The following is an 18977-nucleotide window of genomic DNA, read 5'->3' on the forward strand; positions in this document are numbered from 1 at the left end:
GTGACAAGAAGACGAGGAAGAAGACGTAAGAAGATGCTGGATGACCTTGGGGACAGAAGAGGATACTGTCATTTGAAGGAGAAAGCTCTAGATCGCATTAAGTGGAGGAATTGTTTTGGAAGAGACTGTGGACCTGTCGTCTTGACAGATTACTGATGATCGATGATGATGATATAATAACTAATAAGATAATCTAACTAGCATAAATTTCCATACCAGTACTAGAAATGCAGTTTTCCAAATTTACCACAAGGAGTCTCTGATCATGTGCAGCTTCCATACTAAGAAACTTCCAGTATGGTGTGACTGAGGGGAGACAGCTTACAAGTGGATGGATTCAGTTCTACTGAAAGAAAGAAAAACTCAGAATAACTACGTGATGATGCAATTCTGTAGGAGTAACCACTCCACCCTCCATGGTAGCCACACATTACCACGGCACTGAAAATATAAACCTCAAAGACAACATAACCTATCATTAAAAAAAAAAACTGAAAAAAGCAGTATGGTGAAACTACTACATAAAAGTAGCTACCTTATGATGACCATGTAAGATCAAAATATGTTGTGACAACATAGCACACCAACAGCTTATGAACACAAGTAGTTGCAACTTCAAGAATGTCCACACAAATTAAATCATTAACCAGTGCAACAGAATGTTGAAATTTAATATTCTAAAGGAAAACGATGACTTAAATGAACACATTTCCAATACAATCCTATTCCAGTAACAGAATATGAGTCATGCAAATTCATGAGTTTAGTGGGACCTGAGGTTCTCACACCGGTGGCTGTGAAGAGCTCTATCTTCTGGGATATAATGCCATGTAGTCTGCCAAAAATCAACCAATATTTCAGTGGGACGTCACCTCCATCTTCAGGGTCAAGGAATAAGCCGAGCAAGAAATCAGCATGAGACTGTTGCAAGCTTTAAATTCTGAATAACTAAAATTTCTAACATGATTTCAGTTTTGAAGATTCTTAAAATCGGTGTCCAGTTTTTAAGATTCCAATAAACATTTACTGTAGCTTCATAAAATTGATACAGCACTATGAAGATAAAATGGCATTTAGGTAGTTAGTTAGTTAGTTAGTTAGTTAGTTAGTTAGTTATTGGAGAGGGTGGGTTTCCCCATGCACTTAGACCTGTAGTGGTCCATTGTGCTTCCCTCTATGATTTCTACCAGTCTCTATATCCTACCGGTATTGGTGCTTACCATCAGTCCCGCCCAGCCAGCGAGACCGGCTCTACTAGCTGAGAGGTATCTATAATGCTTCCCCCATCTACCAGAGGTATTAGTGACTGCTGTTGGGCGGGAAACGTCCATAATTTTGGCTCAGTGACCTCCTTTGGAGATATGAGGTTCTTTTACGTGCCGTAAAGCTACAACATGGGACCCACGGCTTAAAGTCCCTCCCGAAGGACTTGTTCCCTGAATTTTTGCGCCCTTAAAGATTCGACAACCTCCGCCGGGTATTTGAACCCGCGTACTACGAGTCATGAGGTGGGAACGTTACCTCTAGACTACGGAGGCCGCTTTAGGTAACTTCAGACAATAACTTTGGATATTCTGATATTCCTCAAATTAAGGTGAAGTACAGGTAAGGCATGGGGCTCCATTAGGGTTCCCAGATACCCCGTTTTCCCTGGATTCTTCCGTTTTTTCACCCAAATTTTGTTCCTCCATTTGTTTACCCGGAGTGGATAATTCTCCATTTTTTTTACTTAAGTCCATTGCTAATTATATTTCATGGGTTAAATATTATCATAAAATTTCTGTAATCCTTGGAAAATGACATTGTTATAGCTTCTTTCGTTATGTTGCATTTCGTGAATGTTGGCAACACTTGAGGTTCTAAACCAAAGTTATGTAGTATGTTGATTATGTATATTTTATAGCCTGTTAGTTGTGAAAAATGTCATTATAAACAAGCAACGAGACATCACTCCTTTTTTTTATTTTACAAAATCTGGCAACCCTAGGCTCCACTGCAACCTGGCTTCCTGCATTTAAAAGGCTTCAAATCTATGGAGTCTGTGTGGTGCTGCATCTCCAGAGAAGTTTGTGGTTTTCACAGCACTTAAGTTATGTGGTAGCAGCATGTTCTTTTAAAACACCAGTATCCACCTACCAGGCTACATGATACCATAACCCAGGAGAACATAATGCAAATCTCCACTGTTGATAAAACTTAAAATCACATACAGGATTGGCTAGGTTGTAAGATTACATCAAACTATACATGCTTAAAGTGATCCCATAGAATCGTGTGATAATTCACACATCACATTAAAAATAGAGCAGCAACGTGCAATTTCTACCTCATTAAGATGTACATATCTTCTCTGAAATATTCTTCTCACTGATACTTCATAAAGTAAATATAACATAACTTTCATGCATAAATTTAAAAGAGCTTAATTTGCTTAGTTAAATGACAAACAGTTACCTTTGTAATAAATTTTTGCAAAGTTTATTAAGAAGAAAAATGACAATAATAAATTAATATATATAAATTACACAGGTTTGCTCTAAAATAAGTCAATGACAACAGCCTAAACACAACATTCATTAACAGTTTTATGTCATGCTGCTGAATCATGTATGAATGTTGTTACAGTACTACTGGCTCTTGCAGATAAATTACTAAATACACGTTGTAATGTGGCTCGCAGACCATAGCCACAGCTGCAATGTTTTAAAAGCACATATATGATGGTAGTGTACCCTGTGTACTTAGTGCTGTATCATTGATTTCTAATCTAATGGCTTCATAGCAATTTATAAATTCTGCTCCTGTTTTCCAAACTCACCTTACCTTCAAAACCCTTTCAGCCCCAAGAATACAGATGACCCAAACCAAAACTAGAAGTTGAATGTATGAAACGGGCTAAAATGAGAACAAATGTGGAACACAACAGATAATTAAGTAGCATGCAAAAATTACTGATATGAATGTCTCTGTTTTTCTTATCACCAATTCTCTTTCCCATCAATATGAGGAGTCACCAGGCAGTAGTGCCCCACACAATTTCCTTTCACAAGGGAGCATATGATGTAATTAGAACCTGAGATTCCATTGCTTAGCCTAGTCTATGTGCAACCTTGGTGTCCTGAACATTAGCTGAAATGGATGTCTTGCTTCAGGCTATATGGGGGGGGGCAAAAAAATCCATCAACTGAGCCAGCATGATGGCAATAGTTGTAAGAGGGAAGAAGTCACACCACGGATTAGAAATCTCCAAATTATTTTGCCTTCTATAGAAATGTATTCTATTGCAAAAGTAATCATATACTAGAGACAAATGACTGAACATCATGGTTAAGTAGGTACAAGTCCTGCTTTTATTCAAAAGGGTCAGATTCAAATCTTACTTCAGTCGGTCTTTTGTGGTTTTCCTCAATCCCTCCAGGTAAATTATTGGTTAGCACCTAAAATCAGACGGATATCTCTTCTACATCCTTTCCAGTTCACTCTTTACAAAATCTTTATGTTCAGAAATTGACGTGAATGATTCTTACCGTAAATTTTCAATTCATGATACCCATGATAAACACGACTGCAAGGAACATACTTCCATTCCTTGGTTGACACTTCATTTTTTGTGCTAAAATTCGCAATATATTCATCTAGATCTGTTCTTCTGCTGGTTTTTACTGTACAATATATAATATACATCGGGCAATAGGTGAGAATATAATTAAACTTCTGAAAGGCAAATTCAAACTGATGGCCCAAGTTCACAAATTAAAAAGAATATGCATAATCATTTTATATAGCCATTGCTCCGTATTTACAGCACTTTTTTATGTCGAGTCAATACATGTTTTTTAAACGCCATTTTATGGTCATACTGTTAATACAGTGATATTCATTATGTTGAAATTATAAAACTACCTCATCTAAGACATGTAAGCAAATTTAAAAGGTGCAACGCTACTGTTCAAAGGGCGGCAAATTTCACAATCTTCCACTCGCAAAATTAGTTCTAAGAACACTAATTCACAGATCACATCACACAATCACAAAAACTTCACCCACAACTGTCATGGACGTCATGGATAACTGCAATACACGCGGATGACGCGGAACGTCCGAGAATACAATTACGGCGGCTCAGTTGATAAATAGTACATACTTTACGTCACACTTTTAACTTGACGGTACCTGCAGACTTAACTCTCAGCGGAATATTCTTACATCTTAAGGCAAATGTGAGCAATGTGAGTGAAATTGCGAAGATTGCATATAACCCCTTGTAATCTTTAAAAGCCAACAGACGTTTCGGAGGTCACGGCTTGCTGCCTGCGTTACCCTACTGTCTTGTTCGGCTTATTCTTTGACCCTGAAGTTGGAGGCAAAATGTTCCCCCGAAGCGTCTGTTGATTTGCAACGGACTACACAGTTTTAAATCCCAGATGACAGAAATCTACATAACCACTGCTATGAGAACCTAAAATCATATAGTAGTGATGTTGGCAAACTTCGGAGCAAATGAAAAGGTTTAACCATGCTGATTTCTTTGTCCCAGAAATTTCAGTTCACAGGAGTAAGTATTTAACAAATATAAATAGAAAACCTCCCTATAGGAAGATTCTGAATCAATGCTATTTAGACTGCAGATAGAAAGAAACCTTTACTTGTATTATTCATAAGGGTTGAGGACAGTTGATTTTGGAAAAAGTATAATAAAAAAATAATTTTGTTCATAAATATTTGTATTCAGCTTTGTAACTAGTATCCACCTCTTACTCTTGATAAAATATATCCCATACCAAGGAATTAACAGATTTAGCACCTTTGCGTCAGTGAAAGAATTTACTGCCCAGCTACAAGAATACAGGATAGTGTAATTTTACACAGTTTGCATGTTCATATGCGTTTTATGTAAGAAGAATACTTCTGAGAGCAGAAATGATACTAGAGTTTAAATAATAAAACATATTTCCTTACATAACAAACACATGTTTTCTCATATTTCCTTGTACTGACAGCATCATATAGTGATCTCAGACAATCAACTACAGGCTTTCTATTGTGTCAATGAATTATAGGAGGGAATATACACACTTGATATGTTGAATGAAGAACAGTATGTTGTTTTAAATACTGTGTATTGCAATTTGGTGTTCACTAGAGTAAACTTCTGCTGTACATCCAAGAACCAGCTTGTTTTAACCTTTCAAGTATGACTTCCTACGAACTACTGCCTCCACAGGCTGACCTAAGAGAGAGGAAGGAATAGAACATTCAAGAAAATCGTTCAGTGAGGAGCTTCATAATTTGTACTCTTCACTGGATATTATGAGGATGGTGAAAAGTAACAAGGACGAAGAGGGTTGTCCATGTACCAAGCATGAAATGAATACAAGGCTTCAAGCAGAAGACCTGAAAGAAAGAGACCACTTGGATAACCCAGACATGAGATGAACTGAAATGGATCTAAAAGAAATAGGGTGTGAAGCTGGGAACAGAATTCATGTGGTTTGTTGAGGTTGAATGAACATGGTAATGTACCTCTGGGTTCTGTAATAGACTAGAATATGTCTACAAACTGAGCAACAGTCAGCTTCTCTAGAAGGCTCTGGTCCATGTAATTAAATAGTATTTTGAACAAAAGTGAAACTGATGGGAAGTATGGATTATTATAAATTCAGTTCATAATTTTTAGGAACAAGGAAGTTTTAATATGCTATTCTCTGTATAGCATGTGTCACATAACTTCGAACAAGGCCAAGAGTAACCTTGAATGCACAGAAGAAAAATTTCAGACAAGGGGGTAGGTTCAAGGGAAGAAGGAGTGTTAAGAAACTCCTCCCACCCCAAGCTATGTGCAGGATTTGACTAGGAATGTGGGGCCTTGTTCGAAGTTATATAATAATACCTTAAAAACAACAATAAATTTCCTATATTAAATTTTCTATCTTTACATGTAAATTGTTTCAGGTGTTGAAAACTTCTTGACTTGTTGATGACTGTTAGCTTCTGAACTATGCTTCATAGTTAGTTATGCAACTATGTACCTCTAAACACAATTAACTCTGAACTAGAATTGTGTTTGGGAAGTCCTTAAATTGAACTCTTCTTAATTACTGTGACAGACTTTTTAAAAGCGTTCATACAAGTGAATACTGGGATAATGCCTTAAAAGGGGCTTTTCTGTTCCTACTGCTGTAACTCCCCATCAGAAAACATAATCATTTTCTCAATTCAGTTTTGCTCAAGAATCTTGATAATTGTTATATTTAACTGCATTATTGTAGTCTTATTAAAAATATATGCCTCTAAGAGCTTAATTTACCAAGATCTGTGTTTCATGAAGGCACAGGAAATAAGAGAAATGGAAATAGATGAAGACACTAAGACACCAGTAATTTAATTTGTGTGTGTGAGGGGGGAGGGGTTGCACATGTAGGTTTTGTGTCTCTTGACTTATTGTAATACATAGCTTATGACAGTCATTACAGAAAATTAATTTCCTTCTACTCTACATTTATTTGTCGCAGTGCTCCGTCATACACAATTCATGTATTAAAGTCAGCACTGATTACAAGCTTTTCTGCAGTAGCTGAGCATGTAATCTGGATTTGCTCTGCACTGTCCATTTTTTGCCCAAGCTGTACAGTAGCGGTTCCGATCTTTACACCCTGCACCTTCATCAGTTCCTGAAACAGCAAAAGTCAATGCAAGGTCTCTGAATACACCAGTCCCTTAACCAAAGAACTGTTTCCAGTTTCATTCCTGAAGAGCATTTACCCCACTCATATCAGTATTAAATCTGGACCAATGAGGACTGATATACAATATATGAGAAGAGATTTCATACTGCAAATGCACTGCATAGGACAAATAAGCGTACAAGACACATTTTGTGAAACTGGTAACATCTTAGGCATCTGAATAAAACAGATGTTCATTGAAATTTCCAGCACATTCTTTTTTAGTAATTTATTCATAAGTTTTTAACCCTCTGTGCTTCAATTTTTTCAGTTCATAGAATGGAGACTTCATAGAATGTTTTTTTGATAATGTGAGATACAAAATCTAAGGAAGTGACAACGTACAGCAGCTAATTGCAATAAACGGAAACCACTGAAGATGACAGCATAAAGGAAGAAATATATTCAGATACTTGTTAGAGAGGTAAAAGTGCAATGATATTGGAAGATAATAAAAAATATATGAAAGAAAAATGTCCCAATATATGTGTGGGGTACAAATGTAACTACATTTGATATTAATTACAGGGATATCATTTCAGAGCCTGCCATAAGTAGACAAGAGATACTTCGACAGTCAATGCAGTACACACGCATTCATTCTTTAGCATATCAACAAACCAGTATGTTCTACATATTACAATTTCTCTTCAGAATCACATCAATAAATTGAACAGCAACTATGAAGCCATCTTATGCATTATGTGCCACTGACCATATTCCCAAGAACCTTTGTAAAATAATTTCATAGCCATGTAGTTGTATTTCCAGACACATTTAAATCATAAACATACCTAATCGACATGAGTGGCAGGCCTGAGGACAGTATATAGTCATGTAGTCTGGATTCTTTGTACACTCTCCCAGTCGTGCCCACTCTTCACAGTTTCTATTATAGTTACCACATTTTGAATCTGTGAAAATAAAACTAAAGTGTGAATTTTTTATTATAGATAACATTAAAATTAGGAAGCTTAAAATGTAAAACTGCCTTTGAATTAAGCAAAATGTGTTTAGGTTTTCTCTTTTCTGTCCTTCAGACAGGAACATTTCCTTAATCGGTTCGCAACTAAATTCATGATGAGCCTATAAACTCTCAAAACTCATAATACCTGCACACCATAAAGAAAATAACCCATTTATTTTCTATACACCTACAACTTTCACCTTCAGTATGTTTCTATATTGTTTGGTGCTTATGTTATAACAATACTTTCTAATATATTGCTTCATATGCGTGTGGAATCTGGTCTTTCTTTTTAAGTAAAGAACATACATTGAAGGTGTTTGTAAACAGGGTGCTGAGAAGAATATTTGGATTCAGAGCGAAGAAGTAACAAGAGTGTGGAGAAATTGGCATTATGATGAGCTTCATAATTTACATTCTTCACCACACAGCAGGAGAACAAAATCAAGGATGATGAGATGGGCAGAGCAAGTAGCATGCACGTGGGAACCGAGAAATGCAGTTGAAAATTCTGATGGGAAGAGACCACTTAGGAGATACAAGTTAAGACAGGATATTATTGAAATGTATCTCAAAGAAATAGGTCAAGAGGATATTATTAAAGTGTATCTCAAAGAAATAGGGTTTTAGAGTGTGCAGTGGATTCATCTCACTCATGATAGGGTCCAGTTGCAGGCGTTTCTGATGACAGTACTGAATTGTTATAAAATGTGAGGAAGTCTTGGCTATACAGCAATTACTAGCTCCTCAAGAAGGACTCTTCTTCTTAAAGTCAATTTCGAAGTTTCCTCTAGGTGTTACTCATTCCCAGCAAACCTGAAACCCAGTCTTTCTAGTTAATCCTTTCTTCACTGACTACAAGGTAAAGACTTATGCCTTAACTTCATCCATGAATTACACTTATTGTACTAAATTCCTTCCCTCCTTCCTTCCTTTTTTCTTTTTCTGAAAATTATATTAATTCAGAATATAATTTTATGTTTACCACAGAGCTTGCAGGACTTTGCACAGTTCACATTCATCCATGCTGGGTTCTTGGTACATTCACCAGCTTTGGCCCAGTACTGGCACAGTTTATTGTTGTTAGAACAGACATCTGTAAGAGGAGTAACACTAAGAGTAGTAGAAAAATGGTGAACAGTTGTGAAGAGTTATGTCTGCTGATGCAGCAAACATTTCTCTGTGAACTTTACATCATAATTTTTTATGTGAAAAAGGTCATGTATAGTTATATGATCATGCTTGATCAAAATCAGTTCATGTTAACTATTATCATTTTGTGTCTCAAAAGCATTTCTTATTTAGAAATTTGGGGGTGTGTGTGGCTTCCAGTTATGCCATGCATGCAACAGGATTCACTGTTTACTTGTTCTGCCTCTGACTGTTATTAGAGCATAATAATACATCTTTGTTAGCATATAACTGTTAACACCAGAGATCTTGAGTGATTGCCAGGAATGCATATATAATACCGTTGAATTTTGGTGTTTAAAAAGAACTGTAAAAATCTCTGCTAGTTTTGTCACCTACATACTTAACAGAGTGTTAATAATATCTTTCTGAAGATGGTCGTTTTGACCAAAACATGTAAAGGATGAAAAATTAAAACACTACTTTTATGTATCACACTGAACTGTGCTTAAAAGTCTGATATACATATAGTTATCAGAGTTTTAAGATAACTGATTGATTTGAATCAAACTCAGTGTATTGGATCTACACTAAATTTTATGAACAAGCTTTGATTTGGGGTTAATTTGGGTAGTTTGAATAACTGTTTTCTTACAACATGAATGTGGCACATATTGTCATGCTGTCTGCATAATCGTGATTTTCACTGTTCTTCTCTTTTTGTAGCTATCTCTGCAAGATCACATTTTACTTTTGGCAGGACTTAATCTTACATAGATATAAAGTACAGTCATATTCACAGTGTCTCATTGAGATTTTGAGCTGAACAGATTATGATTAAAATGCACTATTAATGGGTGAACTCATACTTACAAGGTTTAGATGTTATAGGACCTGAAGGAACTACAATTCCTTTCTGGCACTCATAGAGTTTGTTTATTTTAAGCAGATCAGTCTGAAACAAATAAATGAATATCAGTGCTCCTTTACACTTGTGAAGCTCTTAATGCTTATTATTAGACAAAACACATTTCCGTTTTTGAATGGGGTGAAGTTAAAAAGAAACTGAAAAAGATAATCTGTAGCAACTTAAAATTTTCTGATTTGAAGCACACTCCTTTGAATGTACCATATTTACCCATGTATAGGCCACACATTTTTTGCCAAAAATTCAAGAGGAAAACTGAAGTGCGTCTTATATTCGAAATATTCGAAATCACACTTCATTTAAAAAAAATTATATTCATAATTAGTATTACTAATTTCTACTCCTGAAATAATATTCCAAGAAAATTATTTTTTCTATAATTTCTGTCTGAAAATTGTGCTGCGGCCTATACACGCACGCGGCCTATACATGCGTAAATACGGTATTACTTCCAAAATTAGATAAGGCATTAAATTCCAATTCATTTCAAATTGTATTAGATCACATCTTATAATGACTTCCAGAAGAATAATTATCCGACTATATGGAGCAAATTTCCTCTCATGAAGCTAATAGTTGATCATCTGGTCCAGAAACTCTCAATCTCTTATGAAACCCAAAGGTTCATTACCATGATCACAAGAGCTTGATATTGGTTCCTATCTTGAGGCAGACAGGTCAGTGAACCTTCACAAATATTAAATGAAAAATGTTCTCTAAATATTTATGATGTGTGTGCATGCATGATTTTGATGTGCGAAACATGTTAAAGGGTCATACAAAATAATGTCTTCATTTTAGTCTCTGCAGGTTTATTAAAATTTATTTAATTCTTCATTGTAGTCTGAGATTTTGCATGAGTCAGATTTATTTTGTACACTGTACAATGTAAATTATGTCTGTTTTTTGTTACGTCACCTGACTAGAATAAGTGAAGGGAGGAGGAGGAGGGATGTGAGCAGCAGATGAAGAAGTTGAGAGAGACTCAAGTATTATGAGTATTCACTCACGTGAACATTAATAACATAAACCGGATCTAAGATGTCATAACCTGATGTGTGAATGAGAGAACAGAAACTTTCTCATATGAGATGGATTAAAATAAGATAAGATGGCAGGAGATAATCCAAGGAGAGAGTAGGAAAGTAAAGGGAATAAAAACATTGATTAGTCACACCACATGTACATTGACAAATAATATGCTTTCCTTTGTTGGCCTTCATGTGTATGAAACAGTAAATGTCAGTCAACCTTACAAGGAATATTTCCATTGCTGCATACCACATGAAAGTCAAGTAAATATCAGTCTACTTTACAAGGAATATTACTGCTGTTGCATACCACATGAAGATTAAGATCATGTCAACATAATCATGCATACTTTGCAATTAACAAATGGTGGAATCTGTTTGCAGGCAAGAAGAGAAGGCGAGGAGAAGCAGAAATGCTGTGGCAATATCTTTTAGTGTTCATTAAGTATGATTCTGTACATGAAAAGTGTAATATAATCATTAGGAGTCAATTTGCTTGAAACAAAACCAAGCAACAGTCTGATTTGCTTCACCTCACAACACAACACATGAACAACTCAATCTGTACATGGCAAACAGCAAATAGATTATCAGACAATGGACAAAGTCCAAAAACCCATTAATTCTGAACAAATGGAGTATTTTCTTTTCCTGAGTGTACTTGAAGTTTCTGTGTATACAGTTCAGTTATTATTGCACTTAACTGTGACTATCATGTAACACACGTTACTTAGATTAGTAGTGTTGCCTTTTGAATATTTTGATTTTAATTTTTTCCCCCCCTTGGCACTACAGCCCCAGTGGGCCTAGGCCTATCTCCATGAACTTCTCTGTTCACTTCGGTTTTTCTAGATCTTACGCATACGGTAGGACTCCTTGGACGAGTGATCAGCTCGTCATAAGGCCTCTACCTGTAGACAAACACAGAAAAACGCACACAAACATCCATGCCCTGAGTGGGATTCGAAGCCACGATCTCGGCTTCCGAGCTAGCGAAGACAGTGCATGCCTTAGACCGCTCAGCTACCATGACCGGCACAGAAATTTTTAGAACCATTAATTACCTGTTCTCTTATAAGAAATACAGTTCTCTTTATATTGTCAGTGGGAATGACAGAGGTATACTAGGTGGCTGCTTGTGAAATCAGATGAATTCCATTGTCATTAGTTAACAGTTATATAAATTTTACCTCACTGAATCCTCTTCTCTGACCAATATTTGCAGCAGGGTTTCTAGGTATGATGGTAGGAGAACGATAATCTTTGGAGAAAGCATATCTGCCATAGTGCATCAGAGATCCTAAATAAGAAATAATTTAAATGAAATAGTATCATTTTACATTGTCATGACTTCACATGCCATTTTAAAGTATTATAAACTTATGTGTGAAAAATATTTATTATTAATTGTTTTATTCAGATAGCTTCAGCCAGCACTCTTTTAAAAAATGAGATTTTCAATATGCTCATTTAATTTTAGCCTCAAGTCTGGAACATAAAATGTACCAACAGACATATGGCTTTTGCTTTTTAATAATGTTGCTGATACACATCAATTCCTTTTGGTTTGAGTACCATCATATATGATAAAAAAGAATAGCATTAGTTTTAGACATGTCTTTAAACAAGTCATTCAATGAAGTGTATCAATTTAATGCCATAAGTAAATCAGTGCCAATGTTAGTAATACTAAGCTAGTACAATTAAAGGTAGGAAACGTGTGGAATCCTTAGATTTGTATACAGCTGTGAAGAGATGGAGAAATATCTACAGCTCTTGTAAGCAGTGATTCTCTGGAGCAGATGCATGCACAAACTGTCTGTTTCAAGGATCACACTGTCAAACAATATCAATTTGTCTGAAAGTCAAATTAAGAAGGCCAGTAATGGATTTTGTTGCAATGACATGCCAGTGACTAAGGCTGTTGTTATTATTTGTAATTTTACCATCGAAGAATTTCTTTTGTGGAAAAGTCTGAAGAGAATGTCAAACAGTTTTTATATAAACCATCTGTCATTTAAAATAAATTTAAAATAATTCAAGGAAAGAAGTGCAAAAAAACTCATTTAAGTTAGTTTTGGTTCCTTACTGGGATGCCAAGCATTTAAAATCAAGCAAGATTCTTCTTGTTGTCTTCTGATGGTTAAAAATGAAAGCGTCATTTGTAAGGAGGTTCCTTTTGTGTTCATTTATTCTACTTCACCAGTGACAGCCCTTGATTATAAAACTATGTTTCTGAACAGTCATGTCCAAAAAGCTGACATCTACTGCAGATCAGTCCTTTGGGAAACAATATATAGAAGTTCAGCAAATCTCACTCTTTAAAATTTTTCACTATACTGCCCTGAAGGTTGACACCTATCTGCTGAAAAATGTATTCTACATTTGTATTCAGAATCAGAAGGGCCATAGTTTTCCAGTGAAATGCACACAAAGGTTGATGTATGATATGTCTTTTTGACACAGTGGAAAATTAACATGTCCATGGTTTATGCTGACCGTCTTACAGTGTATACACTTTTTCACCTTATTATTCACTTCCACACTAAATGTTTCAGCACTAATGTGCCATCTTCAGGTGTCTTTATGCACGTTAAACTATTGTACTGCATGCCATAATGTCTTCATTCTAAAATGGCTAAAATCTGTATTCATCATATACGACGATGAATTCTAAATAATAAACTTTTCAGGATTCTTCCTATGTCGCACTCAAACACGCGAATTATGCCAATCCTCTTTTATGTGAGCATTCTTCCTACATACATTTGTGTATCGTGTTCTGTGTTGTGTTTTGCTCCTGTTACTGCATGTGTTGGCATGCAGTAACCTTAGCAGCACATTAGTGCTGAAACATTTAGTGTGGAAGTGAAGAATAAGGTGAAAAAGTATATACACTGTAAGACAGTCAGCATAAACCATGGACATGAATCAGTGTAACAGGACGCTAAAATATAACATTGAAAATCAACATCCTTACCAGTATCATATGCAACTCCAAGACTCTGCATCACACGCCAACCAAATTTTTGAAAATTATGTTCTGTTCCTATGAAAAAGAGAAAACAAGATTCTGACATTGAAAGATTTTCTGCCTAGTATTTGCATACACATGTGCAAATGTGTATGTGAAATTATTGCAGCAGTGTCTGGATGAAGATTATAAAGAGATGGGCAATAAATGGTTACTACTTTTATGGAAAATGTTTTGCATTTTAATTTACATGCAGAGTTACAGATGCACATCTTCTGTTTTATTCCTCTTGTTGCTGATACAAATTGACATATCTGAATGTTGGGTGTACTGCATGCATGCACACGTCTTTTATTATGTAAAAGTAGTGACTTTGTATGAAAAGGAATGCCTGCTTACCCGGCATAATATTGTTCCAGAGAACTGTAACGTAATTATCACGGTCTCCACGACTCTGCTCATGCCAGAAACCACAAGCGTGCATCAGCTCATGCTCCACAATGCCCTTGTACAAGCACCCTGGTCCTAGTGACACTTGCTGTCCACCACCAGAATGTCCAACAATACTGCTGCAGCTGAGAGGCAACAATGAACAACCCATTAACAGCATTATGCATCTATGTTCAATGTAAGATATGAAATTCTCACAGCAGTGGTTATGAAAAGTTTTATTTTCATGTATGTTCAAGTTCATATAAACTATACTTTCTTGAATACACTCTCTGTCCGTCTTCTGCAGCTGCTGAAATGAATTAAGCCTAATTTCTTTGAAATTATGTCATTGACTGAAATTTCTCTATTGCTTATCCTCTGGCTCAGATTTTGACAGAACACTTGCTGCTCTGAGCTACTGCATGGCTTATTCATCTTGTATGGAAATCCATCAGTGTTTCTTATTTCCTTCACATAGCATGAATGTAGACATGAAGATGATAGTGTCTAATTTACTATAGTCTTTGGTAGACTGATGAGTGACTGAGTTGTAGGAGTTAGTACAATAGATAGTGCAAATTAAAATGGAGGAATAGTTCAGAATGTTGTAAAATATATTACAGAAATAGGAAATTATTTTTTTGTATTGGTAACAGAGTGTAGCCAAACAATGTTGCAACCACCTTGCTTACTGCTGCTGTAAGAAATGAGTATTTACTTACTTACCCAGACCCTTTAAGGAGGTGTACATAGTCCCACTGAGTTGTACGAGGGACAAACCTTACGCAGGTGTAAGCATGGAAGTCAAGGACAGCTGCAGCAATCACACTCCTTTCATAGAGGCCTGAAATTATGTTATGAAAGTCACAAGGATATTACAAAGTAGACCCAAAGATTGTGGGACAAGAATCTGGGTGGTGTAACGTTTTTCGGGCATGATAAAGTCATTTAATTACATTGTATAAAGGTGGGATTTCAGTTTGTTGCCTGAAGTTTTAAAGTTTGCTAAACTTTTTTAATACTTTTAATTACTTCTTCGCAGTACTTCAAATTTCAAATGGACTTCATTATAATGTAAAATTTTGTGATAAGGATTCTATGTTTCTTGTTACCACCTCAGCTCCACAGTAATTAACAGCAATGAAAATTACTTTCAAGCATTCTAAAAATATGTAATTACTTGTAAGTATACAGAAGCACAGACCTTCAATATCTACATACAGAGGTGAGCCTTGCCCAACTTATTTCAATGAACAAGATGCAGAATCAGATTTCAGATTTTCAGTGAACTGAAGATTTAGTTTGTGATCTTCTGTGTTATGACACTGTGTAATCTGGTAGAAGGTTGCCATCATTTCACAGAAACATGCTACCTCCATTTTCAGGGTAGATTCTTTAAAAATGGAGTCAGCATACTCCTTTGAAACATTGGTAACTACCCACAAGACTTTGTAGTGTTACGAATCAGAAGACCACAGTCTAAAACAATCCTACTCTAAGCAGTAATTTTGAAAAATGCATGTTGACAAACTGTGACAATTTATTGAGTTCTCCACATGTAGGGTTACTGTTAAAGCAAAAAGTTTCTGTTATATGTTGATCATGTTTTGTGTGAAATTGTCAATAAATATTGAGTGCACCTCTATTACCACCTCTGTTATTGGCATATCTGTTGCTGTTGATTTTATGGTGATGAGAATGACAGCAATTAGGATTATTTATGATAGCAGCTGTATTGCTGATATTATTGACTGTAATTCTGATAATGCCATATATTCAACCAGCATCACACTTCAGGAATAAAAAATATGAATTATAGCAAGTATATACAGAGTAGTTTAAAGTGATTCTTATTATGCTTTAAGGTAAAGTTAATGTAATATGTTGCTACTTACTGAAAGAACTTGATATTACATAAGGAATTATGCCTCCTGGCCAACGCTTTCTTAAGTCTCTGATGGCATTCTTCTCAAATGAATTGAAATCAGACATATTGACACCAGCAATGTCACCCTCGAAGAGGCCAGCAGATAGGATAGGATCTGGGGAATCTTCATCTTGTGGCGGAACAAGAATTTCTGTAACATAAATTAATATAGATAATTAATTTGTGATTTTAAAGCAATATTTTCAATTCATTGTAGAAAATTCTATAAATGAATATGTTAAAGAACTCAAAACTAAAACAAAACACAAAATAAAATCTGAATTAAGTAAAAACAAATACTAGCTTATATTTACATATGTCTCCTTCACTTAATTTCTTTTTTATTTTCTACACGTCTCACTTTTCTCCATCTGCTTTTCTTTATCACAGGTTCTTTCAGCCCACATTCCATTTGGATTTATTTTCACAAGCTGTACCATTCAACGGTGGTATGGAAGTCACAATAGTCTTGTTTCTTCCTCTTTTCCTCCAACCTCGGAACACTAATAGCTTTCCCCCCTTTTCCTCCATAAGTAACATGAGATTGTGGCGTTATGTACACATTTTTACTTATTTTAAGATAATTCAGGCGTGTGCTCAAGACATACGTGAAATTCCAAAGACAGGCCATTTTAATACGAAAGCACAGATTTCTTTAGACAGCCTGTCCCACAAAATTTTGTTCTGAAGGTGATGTGTGTTTGAGTCCAAGAACCTAGAGGCTACCAAGAAAAATAAAAATATTTTCCAAAGCTACAATACAAAATTTTCTGCATGAGGACACTATGCATGTGAAAAGGTATTTACTCAGGACATACCATAGAGTACATTCCATACATAGAACTGGCCAGCGGTCTGTTCCCCTGTGATTCGGTGTAAACATGTGAATATATACATACGCTGTTACAGATAAGTCGGTACTTCCCCCAAAGCTGATGAGTCAGTGTTATGAGTCGATCTCGCGTCAACCGTACATCGCACACTTCGACACTAAATTCATTAACATTTGCGAGGTACAGGTATAAGATATAAAGTTGTCCGTGTGCGTAACTAATTAAGCACTACTCCATTAAGATGTATGGGGGAGTAGATATATAGATCCAGTTATTCTTAATCTCGCCTCTAGTTGAAGGCGAGTGGTCAGGTTCACGCCGCTTCCGCTTTTACTCCCAAGGAAAGAGCCTCCGGCACCCATTTGATAGGAGGCTGAATGGGCCCCGTGGTCGGTCTGGATGTTATGGATAAGAGAAAAATCTTGTGCCCCTGCTGGGAATTTAACTCCTGCCTTCCATCCCATAATCCGTCGCTATGCAGACAGTCGTACACCGGCTCATAAGTACCGTGATATTATCTTAAAATATGCCATAACTACACACGTTTACATCCTTTCCAATTGACTCCGACAACATTAAATCTCACTTACGTATATCTGCTCCATACTATGAAGAACTGTTAGAAATGTGAGATACACTTAACTTCATGGATAATTTAGTGTCGCACCACGAAATAAGGTACGTCACGAAACTGAATAGATTTACGTTGTACTACAGCATTCTCAAAATGTTGATACTGCTATCCCCTAAAATATTATATAATTTATGCAACCCCCACCCGCTTAAGATGCTCACCCAGACGCTGATTCGTCCATATCTCAGCAGGCATTTGTTTCTGCATATATGTTGACTGGGGTCGTTTATCCTAGGCTTTTTGAACGTTTTCGTAACAAGCTTATGTTTTACCGTGAGGAGTTGTTAGCCCCAAGCTGGAGGACCATCCCTTGTCGGCTGTCCACGACTGCTTATTCAATATATTCGAGGCTTCTCTCCTTACCTGGAGGGCGTCTCCATAACTTGTACTCTTCTCCAAGTATAATTAGAATTAGGTCAAGGAGGATGACGAAGGCGGGGCATATAGCACGAATGGGAGACAAGAGGAATACGTATAGGATATTGGTAGGAAAGCCAGAAGGAAGGAGACCACTGTGAAGACCAAGGCGTAGGTGGTTGGACAATATTAAAATGGATCTGGGAGAGATAGAATGGGACGGGATTGGATTGATTTGACTCAGGATTGGGAACAGTGGAGGGCTCTTAACACCGTAAGGAATCTTCGGGTTCCATAAAATGCTCGGAAGTTCTTGAGTAGCTGCACAATTGGCAGCATCTCAAGAAGGGCTCAGCTCCATGAGTGAGTGAGGGGTCATTTATCTCGTTCGAGTACCATACCCCGTTAAAGTCTGTAATCCTTTTTTTTAACACCCTCTATAGATAAATATAGATAATCGATAGCACCATCTGTAATTCGACGGGAAGAAGAGGCGAAACTTAACAGTTTCCTTCGTCTAGAATTTCAGTGTGTGTGTGTGTGTGGGGGGTGGGGTGATGTGCCCCCCCCCACTCCCCCCAAGTTCTAGCAACAACACAGACACAGGAGAGAAAGACTTCGAGGCTCAATAAAGCAGTATTCTTTCTCGGAAACGTTTACGTATGTTCATCAAATTACTGATGCGAAATGCCGTCTCACACAGATGGTGCCACTTGTGAGGAAGAAACTGGGTTGTTATAGTGAAGAGCTGTGTTGCTCCTCTAAGGGCCCTTCCACTTATTTCGGCGTCTCTGTAGGGCTTGAAGAAGCGGAATTTATTGTCAGAGTCACAGGAAATCTACAGTTTCTTTAGTAGAATCATCAGAAGAATTTCCACCATGTCAAAAAAAAAAAACATCGTCAAAGGACGAAAAATGTGTAAGATCTCTCTCCTTCGAAATGTGCTTAGACGAAGCTTTAAGCTTTTAGTTGTGTTCTGTGCTCTTAAGCCGTTAGTGACAGGAGAAAAGGGCCTTATAAATGCAGTATTAAGAAAAT

General features: G+C 36.5%; 1 protein-coding gene and 1 long non-coding RNA gene across 3 annotated transcripts in view; both read right to left on the reverse strand.

Annotated features, from left to right (window-relative positions):
* The window catches only part of LOC111861272, a 6147-nt gene extending 2093 nt beyond the window's left edge, over positions 1 to 4054 (reverse strand). The window contains exons 1-2 of the long non-coding RNA XR_002842207.2: positions 3528 to 4054; positions 217 to 343 (exon numbers count right to left, since the gene is read on the reverse strand). This is a non-coding gene — a long non-coding RNA (uncharacterized LOC111861272). The remainder of the gene's footprint in view (positions 1 to 216; positions 344 to 3527) is intronic.
* Positions 4055 to 6455: 2401 nt separating this feature from the next.
* Positions 6456 to 18977, reverse strand: part of LOC111861271 (zinc metalloproteinase nas-13) — a 122283-nt gene continuing 109761 nt past the window's right edge. For both annotated transcript variants that reach the window (XM_033750241.1, XM_023845705.2), the window contains exons 4-12: positions 16084 to 16266; positions 14915 to 15032; positions 14156 to 14331; positions 13763 to 13831; positions 11973 to 12082; positions 9697 to 9778; positions 8678 to 8788; positions 7520 to 7639; positions 6456 to 6671 (exon numbers count right to left, since the gene is read on the reverse strand). In XM_033750241.1, coding sequence (XP_033606132.1) covers positions 6544 to 6671; positions 7520 to 7639; positions 8678 to 8788; positions 9697 to 9778; positions 11973 to 12082; positions 13763 to 13831; positions 14156 to 14331; positions 14915 to 15032; positions 16084 to 16266 — 1097 coding nt within the window. In that variant the 3' untranslated portion in view covers positions 6456 to 6543. The remainder of the gene's footprint in view (positions 6672 to 7519; positions 7640 to 8677; positions 8789 to 9696; positions 9779 to 11972; positions 12083 to 13762; positions 13832 to 14155; positions 14332 to 14914; positions 15033 to 16083; positions 16267 to 18977) is intronic.

This window comes from Cryptotermes secundus, unplaced genomic scaffold (genome assembly GCF_002891405.2).
Source record: "Cryptotermes secundus unplaced genomic scaffold, Csec_1.0 scaffold68, whole genome shotgun sequence".
Classification (NCBI taxonomy): Eukaryota; Metazoa; Arthropoda; class Insecta; order Blattodea; family Kalotermitidae; genus Cryptotermes; species Cryptotermes secundus.